Source organism: Saccoglossus kowalevskii, chromosome 18 (genome assembly GCF_978046115.1).
Source record: "Saccoglossus kowalevskii chromosome 18, keSacKowa6.1, whole genome shotgun sequence".
Lineage (NCBI taxonomy): Eukaryota > Metazoa > Hemichordata > Enteropneusta > Harrimaniidae > Saccoglossus > Saccoglossus kowalevskii.
This window is the reverse complement of record NC_140658.1, coordinates 20,348,764-20,368,631: the sequence shown is the minus strand read 5'-3', so window position 1 is coordinate 20,368,631 and position 19,868 is coordinate 20,348,764. Positions and strand designations below refer to the sequence as shown.

Sequence of the window (19,868 nt, the reverse complement as noted above, 5' to 3'; positions counted from 1 at the left end):
TTAATGAATTTATCATCTAGACAGCTGCAGTTTCAATTACAGTAACGCTCGTGTTGAAAAATCAAATAACAAAATACTGGTTAAATTGCTCAAATTCCCATGATGCACTCGTCGTCCGCTTTCAGAAAATGGCTGCGCCCATGTTTTGAGTGTAAAGATGAATAGAGTTTGTCTAGTTTTTGGAGGATCGCGCGGAATTGGAGGTGCGATATCGAAAGCATTTGCACAAGAAGGTGACAATGTCATTATTTTGGCCAAAAATCTCACGCGTATCGATGCAGCTGTTCAAAAGTTGAAGGATTTGGGTGGTGGAGGTGCGTGACAGTATTTACAATTTGAATTTCAAGGGAAGCTCGGGTACAAGGGGAGGTAGTGGGTCTTTAAACCGCGACTCCGCAATCTCCGGATTGCACCAGTGCGTCGTGGGAAATGCAATTTGCATGGCCCTCCCAGTTGTTCATTTACACCCGTTATTATTTCAACCGGAAATGTAATAATTCCGTTCGTTAACATGCATCTTATCACAGTCCCTCCTTGTGGAGTGATCTTATGCTACACAGCTGCTGATCGAAAACGTAAATTTGTCGAGAATATGTAGTTTCCACTTCTTTTCCGCCTACTTTGCAGCTCGATTCATCTGACATGACATGACATGACAGCAATTTTGGAATGTGTCAATCTGCGCATGCGTTCGCGCCCTCAAACGCCAGGGCTGCATTTCCTTTCTTTGCTGCCAGAGTTTGAAATTCTCAACTATGCATAATCAAACGCGCTCTCAACTATGCATAATCATTCGAGATAAATCTGAAGCATCCTGTTTGATATTTCAACTAAATCGAGAAAGACAGGTAAGACAATATAGAATTGTGTATAAATGATTATGCATAGTTGAGAATTTCAAATTCTGGCAACAAAGAAAGGAAATGCAGCGTGGCGTTTGAGGGCGCGAACGCATGCGCAGATTGACACAACTTGAAGGCTGGTATCACAGAGAATAGAAAATGTCAAATTTCGTCATAAATGCGTAAAATCTGGAAAAATATATGATTTATATGTAATCGGACAACATTTTGCGATAGTTCAATGTCTTATAAGCACTCGTAACTGGTTTGAACAAGGTATTTTGTATTTTGAGGTATGATTTTCGGCAGCTAGAAAAATGTGTGCATAATTTGTTTCCTCCCTTGTCTTATTTGTCTTATTTATATACGTATAGCGGATGATTTTTTTTTTAAAAATTAGTATTTATTGATTTTCAGCCCCCAAGTGACTGTGGTTTAGCAGCTCTTATTGGCCGCTTAAGCTATTTTGATATTACGTTGCGGCCATAGAGCTGCAGATCGCGTCCATTGAGAACCGCAGAGTTCGCCGCCCCGGGATCCCGGGGCGCACGCTATTTTTGATGTTATCGAACGATTTCAATGAAATTTAAAACGAATAAAAGTTATCCTTGCAAACACAAACATCTTAGGTATCTACTGACCGAAAATGAAGGACTATTTCTTCTTGAAAAGTATATATTTCTGTGTATAATTAGACCGAACGTAATTTAATCGATTGAACGACAGATTTCAAGATGACCTCTGTCATGTGTCCTGATCACATGACAATGACGAAGCATGCGCAGTTGACAATTTAACTGAAAATTGAGAATGGCATGTTTTTGTATTAATTGTGGAGATGAGTTTCAGAAAAAAGTTAAAGGGTATCGCAGGCAATCCATTGCATCTAGACTTAAAACCTCAGAAACTGTTGACAATGCATTAGTGAATGTTCTAAAGCTGAAACCCATTACCCCGTTGGCTTGTTGTCTCTTTCCGCATAATATTGAGGAGCATTGGTGGTAAAATATACATCATACTTTTGCCATACCCTGTTGGTAATATGGCCAATGTGTGTATATTATTTAAAATACAAGTAGTACCTTCTACTTGTTGAGCTTTTAGGTCAAATTTAAAAATATCTTTCAGATTCTGGTCAAAAGACTCAACAATTTTGTCCTTTGTGAATTCCATGCTGTCTGCTGTCTGCTCCTGTCACTTGTAACACTCTTTGGCAAGTTACAAGATTATTTTTAGATTTTTCACAATATATAAATAAAACTGCTTGAAAAAAATATTTTTAATAATACATGTACTTTATTTGATTTTTTTCAAAAAAAGATGTGTCACTTAATGGTGAAATGAAATTAAAATTATAAAAAGCCGTCTGCCGTTGTTTCGTCACATGAAGCGCTGTCCCAGACAGGCGCCGATGGCTATTGTCACACGCAACGTAATATTACTGTAATTGGTATAGTACATGTGTGATGGTTCAAATACCAAAATGGCAACAGTAACAAAAAGACGTCCCTGGCGGCGATGATAAAATACGAACACGGAGCCAACAGATGAGGTTTCAACTGGTACTGGTATTATTATACTCTGCAAACATCAAGTACAATAACTCGGTAAAACTCCACTACTCCAATAACTAGATACACGAACTCCAATACAACTCAACGAGATCTCCGATCTGATCTCAGTGCTGAACAACTCCCCTATATATACCCACACTGTCTATAAATAGACCATTACATCAGCATACATAATGAGTCTGGAACTTACTACAAATTTCTAGAATGTCCCATTACCTATTCAACCAGTTTCTAAAAATTCCACCCAGACACAGTACGGTTCTAGAACATTCTCAGTCACACGGAAGTGGTAAACAAGTCGTATACGACATGCCTCCCCTCTCAAGAATATTATAACATATAATATTACATGACTAGCAACGACGTCAATGATACGAATACGATAACAATTTCAAAATATAGCTGCAGAGCAGCTATTAACGGCTTTCAAGCCTGAAGGGCCATAACACCATTAAATTTGGAAAAAAAAGTTTGAAGATTTGATTTGTGCAATGTATATACGTGTAGGTTACACGACGTTCTGGCCCAATGCCATCATTATAGCGCTATTTCCATGTATCTAACTTCAATAGAGCTCGAGATATTATATATATGCATATTTAATGAGTTCTATGACCATATATGGTCAACGGATATGTTGGCCAATTTTCTTTCCCAGTGCCTTCAATATAGCATTGGTACCGTGTCTATACTTGCAATAGTGCTTGAGATATTGAAGACATGCATATTTAATGAGTTCTATGACCATACATGGTCAACGAATATATTGGTCAATTTTCTTGTCCATTGCCTTCAGTATACCGTTAGTTCCATGTTTGTACATGCAATAGTGCTTGAGATATTGGAGACATGCATATTTAATGAGTTATATGACCATATATGGTAATTGAAGATGTTGACAATTTCTCTTGTCCAAAGCCTTCAATATAGCAATGGTTCCATGTCTGTATGTGCAATAGTGCCTGAGATATTATAGGTATGCATATTTAATGAGGTATATGACCTTATATGGTCAACGAATATGTTGGCTCATTCTCTTGACCATTTCCTTCAATATTGCGTCAATTTCACGTTTGTACATGCAATAGTGCTTGAGATATATGAGACATGCATATTTAATGAGTTCTATGACCATATATGGTCAACGAATATTTTGGCCAATTCTCTTGTCCGTTGCCTTCAATATACCGTTAGTTCCATGTTTGTACATGCAATAGTTTTTGAGATACAAGAGACATGCATATTTAATGAGTTCCAAGATGGCGGCCGAACCACGTGACTAATCGAAAATCTGTTTCAGTCACTTTTAATGGCATGACATGTAGACGGTATATACAAATTTTCAGGCAAAACGGTCCAGCCGTTTCAGAGAAGAAGTCGTTTGAAGTTGGCGGAATAATAATAATAATAATAAATATAGCTGCAGAGCAGCTATTAACGGCTTTCAAGAAAAGGGACCATAACACTATTAAATTTGGAAAAAAAAGTTTGAAGATTTGATTTGTGCAATGTATATACGTGTAGGTTACATGACGTTCTGGCCCAATGCCTTCATTATAGCGCTATTTCTATGTCTCTAACTTCAATAGTGCTCAAGATATTGTATATATGCATATTGAATGAGTTCTATGACCATATATGGTCAACGGATATGTTGGCCAATTCTCTTTCCATTGCCTTCAATATAGCGTTGGTACCCTGTCTGTACATGCAATACTGCTTGAAATATTAGAGACATGCATAATTAATGAGATCTATGACCATATATGGTCAACGGATATGTTTGCCAATTCTCTTTTCTATTTCCTTCAATATAGTGTTTGTTCCATGTTTGTACATGGAATAGCGCTTGAGATATTCGAGACATGCATATTTAATGAGTTCTATGACCATATATGGTCAACGGATATGTTGGCCAATTTTCTTGTCCATTGCCTTCAATATATCATTGGTACCATGTTTATACTTGCAATGGTGCTTGAGACACTGGAGACATGCATATTTAATGAGTTCTATGACCATATATGGTCAACGAATATGTTGGTCAATTTTCTTGTCCATTGCCTTCGGTATACTGTTAGTTCCATGTTTGTACATGCAATAGTGCTTGAGATATTGGAGACATGCATATTTAATGAGTTATATGACCATATATGGTCATGAAACACGTTGACAATTTCTCTTGTCCAAAGCCTTCAATATAGCAATGGTTCCATGTCTGTATGTGCAATAGTGCCTGAGATATTATAGGTATGCATATTTAATGAGGTATATGACCTTATATGGTCAACGAATATGTTGGCTCATTCTCGTGACCATTTCCTTCAATATAGCGTCAGTTTCACGTTTGTACATGCAATAGTGCTTGAGATATAAGAGACATGCATATTTAATGAGTTCTATGACCATATATGGTCAACGAATATTTTGGCCAATTCTCTTGTCCGTTGCCTTCAATATACCGTTAGTTCCATGTTTGTACATGCAATAGTTTTTGAGATACAAGAGACATGCATATTTAATGAGTTTCAAGATGGCGGGCGAACCACGTGACTAATCGAAAATCTGTTTCAGTCACTTTTAATGGCATGACATGTAGAAGGTATATACAAATTTTCAGGCAAAACGGTCCAGCCGTTTCAGAGAAGAAGTCGTTTGAAGTTGGCGGAAGAATAATAATAATAATAATAATAATAATAATAATAATAATAATAATAATAATAATAAACATAACAAAAACAATAGGCTTTCAAGCCTGAAGGGACTTGAAAGCCTAAATATAGCTGCAGAGCAGCTATTAACGGCTTTCAAGAAAAAAGGGCCATAACACCATTAAATTTGGAAAAAAAAGTTTGAAGATTTGATTTGTGCAATGTATATACGTGTAGGTTACACGACGTTCTGACTCAATGCCTTCATTATAGCGCTATTTCCATGTCTCTAACCTCAAAAGTGCTCGATATATTATATATATGCATAACTAATGAGTTCTATGGCCATATATGGTCAACGGATATGTTGGCCAATTCTCTTTTCCATTGCCTTCAATATAGCGTTGATACCCTGTCTGTACATGCAATACTGCTTGAAATATTAGAGACATGCATATTTAATGAGATCTATGACCATATATGGTCAACAGATATGTTGGCCAATTTTCTTTTCTATTTCCTTCAATATAGTGTTTGTTCCATGTTTGTACATGGAATAGCGCTCGAGATATTGGAGACATGCATATTTAATGAGTTCTATGACCATATATGGTCAACGGATATGTTGGCCAATTCTCTTTTCTATTTCCTTCAATATAGTGTTTGTTCCATGTTTGTACATGGAATAGTGCTTCAGATATTAGAGACATGCATATTAAATGAGTTCTATGACCATATATGGTCAACGGATATGTTGGCCAATTTTCTTTCCCAGTTCCTTCAATATAGCATTGGTACCATGTTTATACATGCAACAGTGCTTGAGATATTGGAGACATGCATATTTAATGAGTTATATGACCATATATGGTCAACGAATATGTTGGCCAATTCTCTTTGCTATTGCCTTCAATATAGTGTTAGTTCCATGTTTGTACATGAAATAGCGCTTGAGATATTAGAGACATGCATATTAAATGAGTTCTATGACCATATATGGTCAACGGATATGTTGGCCAATTTTCTTTCTCAGTTCCTTCAATATAGCATTGGTACCATGTTTATACATGCAATAGTGCTTGAGATATTGGAGACATGCATATTTAATGAGTTATATGACCATATATGGTCATGGAACATGTTGACAATTTCTCTTGTCCAAAGCCTTCAATATAGCTATTGTTCCATGTCTGCATGTGCAATAGTGCCTGAGATATTATAGATATGCATATTTAATGAGGTATATGACCTTATATGGTCAACGAATATGTTGGCTCATTCTCTTGACCATTACCTTCAATATAGCCTTAGTTTCACGTTTGTACATGCAATAGTGCTTGAGATATAAGAGACATGCATATTTAATGAGTTCTATGACCATATATGGTCAACGAATATTTTGGCCAATTCTCTTGTCCGTTGCCTTTAATATACCGTTAGTTCCATGTTGGTACATGCAATAGTTTTTGAAATACAAGAGACATGCATATTTAATGAGTTTCAAGATGGCGGCCGAACCACGTGACTAATCGAAAATCTGTTTCAGTCACTTTTAATGGCATGACATGTAGAAGGTATATACAAATTTTCAGGCAAAACGGTCCAGCCGTTTCAGAGAAGAAGTCGTTTGAAGTTGGCGGAAGAATAATAATAATAATAATAAATATAGCTGCAGAGCAGCTATTAACGGCTTTCAAGAAAAAAGGGCCATAACACCATTAAATTTGGAAAAAAAAGTTTGAAGATTTGATTTGTGCAATGTATATAAGTGTAGGTTACACGACGTTCTGGCCCAATGCCTTCATTATAGCGCTATTTCCATGTCTCTAACTTCAATACTGCTTGAAATATTAGAGACATGCATATTTAATGAGATCTATGACCATATATGGTCAACAGATATGTTGGCCAATTCTCTTTTCTATTTCCTTCAATATAGTGTTTGTTCCATGTTTGTACATGGAATAGCGCTTGAGATATTAGAGACATGCATATTAAATGAGTTCTATGACCATATATGGTCAACGGATATGTTTGCCAATTTTCTTTCCCAGTGCCTTCAAAATAGCATTGGTACCATGTTTATATATGCAATAGTGCTTGAGATATTGGAGACATGCACATTTAATGAGTTATATGACCATATATGGGCATTGAACATGTTGACAATTTCTCTTGTCCAAAGCCTTCAATATAGCAATGGTTCCATGTCTGTATGTGCAATAGTACCTGATATATTATAGATATGCATATTTAATGAGTTCTATGACCATATATGGTCAACGGATATGTTGGCCAATTCTCTTTTCTATTGCCTTCAATATAGTGTTTGTTCCATGTTTGTACATGGAATAGCACTTGAGATATAAGAGACATCCATATTTAATGAGTTCTATGACCATATATGGTCAACGGATATGTTGGCCAATTTTCTTTCCCAGTGCCTTCAATATAGCATTTGTACCGTGTTTATACATGCAATAGTGCTTGAGATATTGGAGACATGCATATTTAATGAGTTATATGACCATATATGGCCATTGAACATGTTGACAATTTCTCTTGTCCAAAGCCTTCAAAATAGCAATGGTTCCATTTCTGTATGTGCAATAGTGCCTGATATATTATAGATATGCATATTTAATGAGTTCTATGACCATATATGGTCAACGGATATGTTGGCCAATGCTCTTTTCCATTGCCTTCATTATAGCGTTGGTACCCTGTCTGTACATGCAATACTGCTTGAAATATTAGAGACATGCATATTTAATGAGTTCTATGACCATATATGGTCAACGGATATGTTGGCCAATTCTCTTTTATATTGCCTTCAATATAGCGTTTGTTCCATGTTTGTACATGGAATAGCGCTTGAGATAATAGAGACATGCATATTAAATGAGTTCTATGACCATATATGGTCAACAGATATGTTGGCCAATTTTCTTGTCCATTGCCTTCGGTATACCGTTAGTTCCATGTTTGTACATGCAATAGTGCTTGAGATATTGGAGACATGCATATTTAATGAGTTATATGACCATATATGGTCATTAAAGATGTTGACAATTTCTCTTGTCCAAAGCCTTCAATATAGCAATGGTTCCATGTCTGTATGTGCAATAGTGCCTGAGATATTATAGGTATGCATATTTAATGAGGTATATGACCTTATATGGTCAACGAATATGTTGGCTCATTCTCTTGACCATTTCCTTCAATATAGCGTCAGTTTCACGTTTGTAAATGCAATAGTGCTTGAGATATAAGAGACATGCATATTTAATGAGTTCTATGACCATATATGGTCAACGAATATTTTGGCCAATTCTCTTGTCCGTTGCCTTCAATATACCGTTAGTTCCATGTGTGTACATGCAATAGTTTTTGAGATACAAGAGACATGCATATTTAATGAGTTCCAAGATGGCGGCCGAACCACGTGACTAATCGAAAATCTGTTTCAGTCACTTTTAATGGCATGACATGTAGAAGGTATATACAAATTTTCAGGCAAAACGGTCCAGCCGTTTCAGAGAAGAAGTCGTTTGAAGTTGGCGGAAGAATAATAATAATAATAATAATAAACATAACAAAAACAATAGGCTTTCAAGCCTGAAGGGACTTGAAAGCCTAATAAATATAGCTGCAGAGCAGCTATTAACGGCTTTCAAGCCTGAAGGGCCATAACACCATTAAATTTGAAAAAAAAGTTTGAAGATTTGATTTGTGCAATGTATATACGTGTAGGTTACACGACGTTCAGGCCCAATGTATTCATTATAGCGCTATTTCCATGTCTCTAACTCCAATAGTGCTCGAGATATTATATATATGCATATTTAATGAGTTCTATGACCATATATGGTCAACGGATATGTTGGCCAATTCTCTTTTACATTGCCTTAATTATAGCATTGGTACTCGGTCTGTATATGCAATACTGCTTGAAATATTAGAGACATGCATATTTAATGAGTTCTATGACCATATATGGTCAACGGATATGTTGGCCAATTCTCTTTTCTATTGTCTTCAATATAGTGTTTGTTCCATGTTTGTACATGGAATAGCGCTTGAGATATTAGAGACATGCATATTAAATGAGTTCTATGACCATATATGGTCAACAGATATGTTGGCCAATTTTTTTGTCCATTGCCTTCAGCATATCATTGGTACCATGTTTATACTTGCAATGGTGCTTGAGATATTGGAGACATGCATATTTAATGAGTTCTATGACCATATATGGTCAACGAATATGTTGGTCAATTATCTTGTCCATTGCCTTCGGTATACCGTTAGTTCCATGTTTGTACATGCAATAGTGCTTGAGATATTGGAGACATGCATATTTAATGAGTTATATGACCATATACGGTCATTGAAGATGTTGACAATTTCTCTTGTCCAAAGCCTTCAATATAGCAATGGTTCCATGTCTGTATGTGCAATAGTGCCTGAGATATTATAGGTATGCATATTTAATGAGGTATATGACCTTATATGGTCAACGGATATGTTGGCCAATTCTCTTTTCTATTGTCTTCAATATAGTGTTTGTTCCATGTTTGTACATGGAATAGCGCTTGAGATATTAGAGACATGCATATTAAATGAGTTCTATGACCATATATGGTCAACGAATATTTTGGCCAATTCTCTTGTCAGTTGCCTTCAATATACCGTTAGTTCCATGTTTGTACATGCAATAGTTTTTGAGATACAAGAGACATGCATATTTAATGAGTTCCAAGATGGCGGCCGAACCACGTGACTAATCGAAAATCTGTTTCAGTCACTTTTAATGGCATGACATGTAGAAGGTATATACAAATTTTCAGGCAAAACGGTCCAGCCGTTTCAGAGAAGAAGTCGTTTGAAGTTGGCGGAAGAATAATAATAATAATAATAATAATAATAATAATAATAATAATAATAATAATAATAAACATAACAAAAACAATAGGCTTTCAAGCCTGAAGGGACTTGAAAGCCTAATAATAATAATAATAAACTTAACAAAAACAATAGGCTTTCAAGCCTGAAGGGACTTGAAAGCCTAATAAAACAACAATACAATATATCAAATCGAACTGAATAAAGCTCTGAGTACAAAAAATCGAAAATCACATACAGTAGAATATAATAAAATATGAAATACAGTCATAAACGAACAACATTCTACTATACTGTTCAAAAGTTCTTCAATCCATCAATCTACTCAGGTAGTCCGCTACCACATTGTCCCGTCCAGGAATATCCTCAACACGATAATTATATCCCTGCAGAGTCATCGCCCATCTCATCACTCGATCATTTGCAAACTTGGCTTTATCCAGGTAAGACAATGGTTTATGATCCGTCTGCAAAATGAACTCCACACCGGCTAAATATAGGCAAAATTTATTCACGCCCCCATACAATGGCTAAACATTCCCTTTCTACAGTTGAATATTTCTTTTCTGCATCGGATAACTTCTTACTTGCATACGCAACCGGATGAAGCTTCTCACCATGATTCTGCATAAGTACTGCTCCAATTCCTACCTGAGACACGTTCGTCCGCAACACAAATGGTTTCTGTGGGTCTGGTAACTTCAAAATTGGTTTGCCCAATAAGTATTCCCGCAAAGTGTTATATGCTTTCTCCTGAGCCTCTCCCCATACAACTTTGTTGGGTTGTCCTTTCCTTAGTAGATCACTCAGGGGTGCTGCAATAGTTGCGAATAAGGGGATGTGGTCTCTGTAGTAATTGACCAGCCCAAAGAATGATCGGACACCTTTCTTGGTCGCTGGTTTTTGCGCTTCTCGAATTTTTTTCATGTTGTCGTGACTCGGACTCACCCAATTGTGTCCAATTTCATGACCCAGGAATTCTACTGATGTTGCACCCAGAACACACTTGGATGGTCTAGCTGTTATGTCCGCTGCCCTCAGTCTTCGTAACAACTCAGATAATACTTGAACATGCTCATCCCAGCAGCTTGAATAAACTATCAGGTCATCTATATAGCTTCCAACCCCCTCCATACCTGACAATATTTCCCTGATTCCCCGCACCAGAGTAGCTCCCGAATTCTTCATTCCAAATGGCATCCTTAAATATTCATAAGTTCCATCGGGAGTAACAAATGCTATCTTTGGTATATCTTCTTCAGCTACTGGTATCTGCCAATAACCCTTACTTAAATAAATTTTTGACAGGAACTTACTATTATGTAGCCTCTGAAATATGTCCCCTGTTGTTACCATTGGCTCAGGGTCGGTTACAGTGACCTTATTTAATTTCCTATAATCTACACATATGCGATTCGATCCATCCTTCTTCTTTACAATCACCACCGGTGACGCATAGGGTGATGTGGACTTCCTGATTACTCCCATTTTTAACATGTCTTCAATATCTTGTCTAAGGTTCTCCCTTATTGCATATGGTAGTGAGTATGGCTTAGATCGTATTGGTGTATCATTTGTCAGGTCAATCTTATGACTGATTATCTTGGTCTTTCCTGGCAAGTCAGTAAACACCTTATCATAAGTATTGACTAAACCCACCAATTCATTTCTCTGGATTTCTGTCAGGTCTGTACCAATTTGAACATCTTTACCTGACTTCTTGGCTTTACAAGTTCCTAACTCTAGAAGATCATCTTCATCTACAGCATTCTCTTCATCTGACTCGTTGCACCCCGCTGTAGCTGCGCGCACAGCATTCATCAAGTCTATGGCCGTATTTGGTGAGTAACTTGTCTCACTTCCATCTGGTTGAGGTGACATCTCCCTCTCAACATACAACTTTAACATATTTACATGATACGTCTTCACCTTGTCACCTACCCTCACTCGATAATCGTTTTCGCCTATTACCTGCTCCACCACATAAGGACCCTTCCACTGCATCAATAGCTTGTTGTTGTCAGTTGGCAGCAAAATTAACACCTTATCTCCTTCCTTAAGCACTCGTTTCTTCGTTTTACGGTCATAGTAACACTTGTATCGGTTCTGTGCCTTTTGTAATTCCTCTTGAGCAATCTCTAAAGTCTGTTCTAACCGATCTCTCAACTCAAACACATACTGGTAACTATTAACTATCTCAGGAGTATCGCTCTCTTCGGTCCATAACTCTTTAAGGATCTTCATTGGGCCTCTAACCATTCGACCATATAACAGCTCAAATGGGGAAAAACCAGTTGACTCCTGTGGTACCTCTCTATACGCAAAGAGTAAAGCACTAATATACCGATGCCATTGCCTTGGTTGTTCATGGCACAACCGCTTTAACATCTTCTTCAAAGTGCCATTAAACTTTTCCACCAGTCCATTACAGATGGGGTGATAGGGCGTAGACGTCAGTCTCTTAATGTTAAGCAATCTTGATACTTCTTGCATGCATTCTGACACAAACTGAGTCCCCATGTCACTTAGTACTTCTTCTGGAATCCCCAATCGGCTATAAAAGTCAATCAACGCCTCGGCTACAGTCTCTGTATCTATATTTTTAAGTGGAACGGCCTCTGGATACCGTGTAGCATAGTCCACCATAGTTAAGATGTATCGATGACCCCCGTCACTGGCTGGTGCAATTGGTCCAACCAAATCTATAGCCACACGCTTGAATGGCATATCAATTAAAGGCATCTTACCTAATGGGGCCTTCACAACTGATTCCTTTGAAACAGTCTTCTGGCACACATCACACGACCTACAAAAACTGGTAACATCTTGATGTAGCCCAGGCCAATAAAAGCTAGTCACAATCCGGTCTTCTGTCTTCTTTATCCCCATGTGTCCACCAAATATTGAATCATGGGCAATCTCCATAACACGAGTCCTCAACAGTTTCGGCACAACCACTTGACGTACCGTCTTGCCTCCTGGAACTGAACGATCCCGATACACACGATATAGCAAGCCTCCATATACCTGGAACTCGGTTGTATGGTGCCCTCTCACTTCTGGTTCTCTCCTATTATAATATTTCTTCAACGATGTGTCTGCTTGCTGCATCTCGATTAATTTGTCTTTTGTTACATGTGCTCCAGTCTTTACATCACACACTTTGAGAGGCTTCACCTTACCAGATTTCTTCGCTTGCGCTCTGGTTGTTACTGCTCCACTCACATTCCACACTGGATCCGGGTCATCTGGTGGTCTTGCTCCGGGCACATTCCCAACAATTAAATCATAGATTGGGTCCTGCACACATAATGCTTCAACCGCGCCTCTCAAATATGGCGTATCAATTTCCACCATGGCGACTGGAACCCTTCTTACAGTACGATCAACCATCAACATATGACCCATCTTTTTTGTATACTGGTCATCTGGTACCAAGCTCTTCTTGACTATAATGCCATTACACCCAGTGTCTCTCAACATGGTCACAACTGTGTCACCAACCTTCCCTTGACCCACAGGCAAAGTCCTGTCCTCCACAACGCCACTCCGTTCCATACATGCACCATTCACAACCTTTAACTGCTCCCCCGATGCTAACAACAAATGGTCCTTCTCAACCATTTTAGGCACGTCACCGTTAATTTGAACAGCACAGCTAGCACTGATATTAGACTCCTCTTTAACCACTGCAGCTGCACCAGTAGTAGTGCTGGGTTTGACACTCTTTCTTACTTGACCCCTGTGTTGTCCACTACGGCAGAACTTAGCCACATGTCCTATAGCACCACACTGAAGGCATTGTCCACCTTTGTCATGGTTGACATCAGTAACACGGGATGGACATTGTACTGCTCGATGACCAACACCCTGACATACATAACACCGGATACTACTACCCTGTCCCACATCAGTATTTCTAATGGCTGTCTTATTATCGTTACGCCTCACCTGGTCCTTTGTGGATAACTGTCGACCATGTGCCACTAGGTACTTCTTTGCTATTACTGCCAATTCATCTAAATCTTTGGGTGCTCTTTCTTTAAGATAAATTGCAAGATCTTTTGTACAGGCACCAATAAACTGCTCCTTCACCATCGAGTCGGTAACACCATCATATGTTGCTGCAGTGCCTGACAACTCAACCCATTTAGCAAAATAATTCTTAAGCCGCACAATTAACTGGTCAGGACTCTCGGAACTTTCAGGTTTAATTTCACGGAATCGCTTCCTGTACCCATCCTCTGTGAAATCGTATCTTGTCAACAGCGCCACCTTCACACGATCATAGTCAACTGCATCAGTGTCGGACATCCTGGAATATACTTCCAGTGCTCTACCAGTCAACAGCGCACTCAATTTTGTGGCCCATCCATTTCTATGCCAACTCGCATTCGTTGCAAACCTCTCAACCCGCAATAAATAACTATCAAGTTCATCCTTACCATCAACAAATGCAGGCAACTTTGGTGACTGTGCATCACTGACCACATTTCGTTGACCGCCAAAATCAGCCTGTTGGAACCCCGGCATTGCTGCTTGCAGCTCTAATTTCCTTAACTCAAATTCTCTTTCCTTTTCTTCCGCTTCCAATCGTAACTTTTCCCTTCTTTCCTCAATCTCCATTTCCTTTTCTCGCTGTTCTGCTTCAGCTTCCAGCCGTAACTTTTCCTTTCTTTCCTCAATCTCCATTTTCCTTACCTCTGCTTCTATTTCCATTTTGGCCTTCCTCTCTTCCCTCGCCGCTTGTCTGTCAGCCCGCTGAGAACTCAATTGCTCCAAAATAAATTTCCTTTTGTCTTCTCCAGTCATTCCCAGTTCATCCGCCCATTCCATCAACTCTTGTTTTGACATATCTTTCATCTCGCTGGCCATATTGTCTTCTATATGTCTTCACTGTTCCCGGACGAGCCCCCAGATGTCACACGCAACGTAATATTACCGTAATTGGTATAGTACAGGTGTGATGGTTCAAATACCAAAATGGCAACAGTAACAAAAAGACGTCCCTGGCGGCGATGATAAAATACGAACACGGAGCCAACAGATGAGGTTTCAACTGGTACTGGTATTATTATACTCTGCAAACATCAAGTACAATAACTCGGTAAAACTCCACTACTCCAATAACTAGATACACGAACTCCAATACAACTCAACGAGATCTCCGATCTGATCTCAGTGCTGAACAACTCCCCTATATATACCCACACTGTCTATAAATAGACCATTACATCAGCATACATAATGAGTCTGGAACTTCCTACAAATTTCTGGAATGTCCCATTACCTATTCAACCAGTTTCTAAAAATTCCACCCAGACACAGTACGGTTCTAGAACATTCTCAGTCACACGGAAGTGGTAAACAAGTCGTATGCGACAGCCGTCTGCTGTAGTCACGTGATTACACTCTTCACTAAAAGAGCCAAGTCACGTGATAGAGGTCGGCTTCAAAATGGCGGCGTTCAATCGGAGGTTTCACTTCGGCACAGTTTTAACGTGAAATAGTCTCATTTACACGGGCAAATTTGCTTAAAGCTTGCTGTAATCAGTAACAGATATATTTCTGAGAACATATTTGTCTATTTTTTCCTACAAGTCGAGGTAATTTTATTACAATCACAATTTTAATGATACATAACTGGCATATTTAAAAATCTGTGCATTTCTTTAGGGAAGGGAACTGCAGCTCTCTGTTCGCCCGCAACGTATACCATGACCAAGAGAGCTGCATAAACTGCAGCAATTGTCTTATATATAGTGCAAGCTGATCTGCCGGAAACAAGTATTAGTGATTTTTGTAGTTTCGGAGCGTGATGATTAAATATAATAACATATGCTTGCTTTACATTACTAAACTGTTTTAATTCCATAATTTCTATTATTTTGAGCAAGGGTAAGGTCCTTTACCGGCGCGGGACATAGTCGCACGGCCCCATAGACGTCCACGCATTGAGACGAATAGATCGTCAAGCCCCTGTGATATATACCGAACAAACATACCACAACGTACTGTTTTCAAGACTATTTGTTATATGAACTCTGACCGAGGCGCTGGTAAGTTGGTGTAACTATACCAGTGCACGGTGTTTCTACCCGTGTAACCGTTGATTTTGGGAAGCCAGACTATTTTTTCATAAACACATTATACAAGGGCGGTTGGCCGTGACTGTGATGCCTGTTATATCTGTGAAATAATAGTATTCGTAGCTGTATGTCGCTGCTGATATTTATCGTATCTACTAACAATCGATAGAGAGTCGGAGTGATCGGTATACTGCAGTTATCATGTCGCTGTTTAACACAGCATTATAGTCAATATAATACATTATTTTATCCATCAAAATGGACGACCTTTGAACTATAACCAAGTTGCATTTAGGCTAGAGTTCACAAGTTCAAGTATTCATGCACATTGACATTTAAACTGGCGATCTTCTCTTTTAAAATTTACTGCAGCATACTCAACGTGAGTTTTTCTCTCTCTCTGATTTTCCGACAGCAGTGACAAAAGCCCATACCGTTGTTATATTATTTTGCACTAAGTGACATAAACTACAAAAATTGCCACGATTCGTTTCATGTAAACAAACAATGTATTTTACACGCGTTGTGTACGTCGCTGTGAGTCCCGTATCGAACAGAACGCGACGCGACGACCACCGCCCTTTAAATAAGCTAACTGCACAATTAATAATTAAATGTATACGCAATTTAATGGTTCGTTATTTCAGGTAACTGAACTGAGCATCCTAACAACCTTCTACCCCGTAAGAGTGTTACAAGAATGACTGACAAGACTGGCAATAGACCCACAACACCTGCATTAGTGATATTTGACAAAGATGGTACTTTGATATGTGTACATGCTATGATGGGTCCATTAACGAGACATCTGGCACAAAGGTAACGTAAATTCAGTCACCGACTATTTTTACATTGAAATGAATTAATTCAAGACGCGATATGATGTAGGTCAAGTTTTTTAATCATTTCATGATATGTTTTAAACGAGTTTTTTTTTTTTTTTGCTTCATCATGTTCTTAATTCCCAATTTTGTACTGAAATAAGCGCCATTTTACCAATTAGTTTTGATCAACTCGTCGAGTGTATGATACTTTATTGCGACGGTATGTGTGCAGTTTCGAAGCAAAACAAAAACCAAAAACACATGGTTTTGAACAAAGGAGGAATCGCACGTGAGGGCGCCCTTCTTTCACACTGTAGAAAATAAGCAATATCCAACTACATTCATTGTGATTTTCAGAGTGTTCAGTATATTGCTTAATAACATGAATACCATATAATATTGATTTCCGTATACGACGAAAACATCGATCAAAAACCGTTGATCAAAATTGCTATTTACAACATTTTAACAAATTTGTTTATTAAAACACTTGCTACATATATATAATAGTAATATTTTGTTTATTTGCCCTAAAATCGACAAACTTTTTGTAGTAATGAATTATTCATAAATTAGGACATAACGCAACCAATCGCATCATGCAACTCACCGCCTGGTTTAAAAAAAGAAAAACTATCATTATTTATATTGGAAAATACCTTTTATAATAAAAATAACTATATGCAATTTGTGTATCTGCTCATATTTCTGATTTTTTTTTATAAACTGTTTATCAAGTCTGAAAAAAACAACAACAACCACAACAACTAGACCATGAGCCGGTGTAGGTGAGCGTAATTCGTTAGGAAGTTTACCTGATAGTTTATGAGAGCGTAGGTTTACCAGGCAGTATTTGTGTGAAATTCTATCATATACCGAGTAAAATTGAGTTAGTTTTCCACCTGTGCATTGGCGGTTTTCCAGTTAGGTAAGTACGAAAAACAACCCGTGTTGTCATTCCCTAAATTCGGTAATTTAAATGAATGAATATATTGTTTAATAACACTCGAATATAATATAAATTCATCAATTTTTACTGTATTTTATAAGAACAATTCGAAACTCGAAAACGTCGCAATGCCCAGGTGAATCACATGATAGGCGTCGAAAAACCACTCAAGGACTGTGGAAAAACCATGGTCTACACACTTCCTTAAAGGATGTCACCTATACCAGCTCGTGGTATAAACCAATTATAGTGATACGATCTACACGTTTATTCGGGCAAACGTAATACTTAGTCAAATCATCTACATTTGTAACAATTCTAAATTTATATTTTTGTAGCATGGAGGCTGAAACCAAGCTACAATTCAGAGACAGGCTCTACAAATTTCTTGGGTATGACGAAAAAACTAGAAGAATGACGAAGGGAATCATGACAGAAGTAAACGATGATCTAATAAAAAAGGAACTGTGTTCATTTCTGGTAAGAGAAGGAGTGGAAAAAGCCGAGGATGTGATGGAGAAATGTTGGTTTGGAAAAGACATTTTAGCAACAACTGGGGTGAACCCCATTGGAGATGTGAAGAAACTTATGAACACCCTAAAAAAGAATGGAATTAAAATTGCCATATGCACTGGGGATGGACGCGAGTCAACTGAAAGAGTAGTAAAGATATTAGAATTAGGTCAGCTGGTTGACACGATGGTGTGCGGCACTGATGAAGATTCCATATCTAAGCCAAGCCCCCATAACGCATTGATGATCTGCGAGCGATTAGGCATCCATCCTTCAGATGCAATGATTGTTGGCGATACCCTCGGTGATAGTAGGATGGGTAGGTCTGCTGGATTAGGATGGATAGTTGGTGTACCAACCGGCACCTACAGCGAAGATGAACTGAAAGCAGATGCTGATTACATTGTAAAGGATGTACATGGCATTCTAAGTATTATGCAACTCTGATATTGTCAATGAAAAAATACTTGAAATTACATACAACATAATTTTTGACAGATATGCTTTAATTTTACTCTTCACGATGTTTCATATTAAAAGGATGTACGCGCATTTCGTTTATCAGGCATTCGTTCTCACAAGAAGAGTTACAAGATTACATGCAATAACAAACTTAATAAATAATATTAATAAATGATTACTTTCAGTCATAATTCAAGACAAATAAAATGCAAAAATAAAAGATAATTTAGGGAATTACTATTTTTGTAATATTCTTGTGTAATCGGTAGTTCTAAAATGATGTTACACGTAACCTGCTGCAATGTAACCAAACGTTCCATAATATGGACCGGTTAAATCGGGGAGGGGGGGGGGTACTCTCCGTTCATTGTCTAGTATAAATGCATCATACCGGAAGTCCCTCGAGCGTTTGACATTGGCGGTATTCTCAATCGAAATTACATTCAATGTCAGACATGCGAATGCGTTCTCTGTCCGTTACACTGGGCATATTAATGACATTATATAGAGCTAAAAGGTGTATGGAAATGTTTCAAATTATTCACCATATTTAAAAAAAAAACAAGTAGAAGAAAACAATTAGCGTTCACATTAAAAGGCGGTGGTCGTCACGCAGCGCGCCTTCGAGTTTCATGTCAACAAAAAAAGTAATTCACACGCGTTGTGTATGTCCCATATATAACAGAACGCGGCGCGACGACCACCACCTTTTAAGCTGATACTATTAAAATCAATTGAGCTGCGTGAAACGATTTTTAGTGACAGTAATGAGAACGTTTCATCGATAACTTTTAGAATGTGTACAAAAAAAAAAAACATACTGTAAAAACATGAACAACTGCTAGCCAAGCCCTCGTTTTCGAAGTACGTGGTGCCGATTAGTTTTGGAATGAATATTCCCTACAAACCATTCAAAAATGAATATATTCGATGTCTTACAAAAACTTTGTGTAATGGCAGCAACAGGTACATTGTGATAAAGTATTTCTCTAACAACTAGCCCACACTCTGTAGTGGGAGGGGTGGCGTTAGCCGAATTGAAAATTTCAGCAAATTCAA

At 38.0% G+C, this 19,868-nt stretch overlaps 1 protein-coding gene across 4 annotated transcripts; it reads left to right on the top strand.

The window, feature by feature from the left end:
• The first annotated feature begins 115 nt into the window (after nt 1-115).
• On the top strand, nt 116-19,034 carry LOC146731662 (uncharacterized). 4 transcript variants are annotated; one of them, XM_085492767.1, is made up of 3 exons: nt 116-314; nt 16,709-16,880; nt 18,173-19,034. In XM_085492767.1, the coding sequence occupies exons 2-3, from the start codon at nt 16,762-16,764 to the stop codon at nt 18,792-18,794; spliced, it is 741 nt and encodes a 246-aa protein (XP_085348893.1). In that variant the 5' UTR covers nt 116-314; nt 16,709-16,761; the 3' UTR covers nt 18,795-19,034. The 4 variants fall into 4 exon arrangements, with proteins under 4 accessions (XP_085348893.1, XP_085348894.1, XP_085348892.1 ...); XM_085492768.1 differs by lacking the exon at nt 116-314 and adding an exon at nt 15,804-16,031; XM_085492766.1 differs by lacking the exon at nt 116-314 and adding an exon at nt 16,002-16,246.
• The last annotated feature ends 834 nt before the right edge of the window (nt 19,035-19,868 follow it).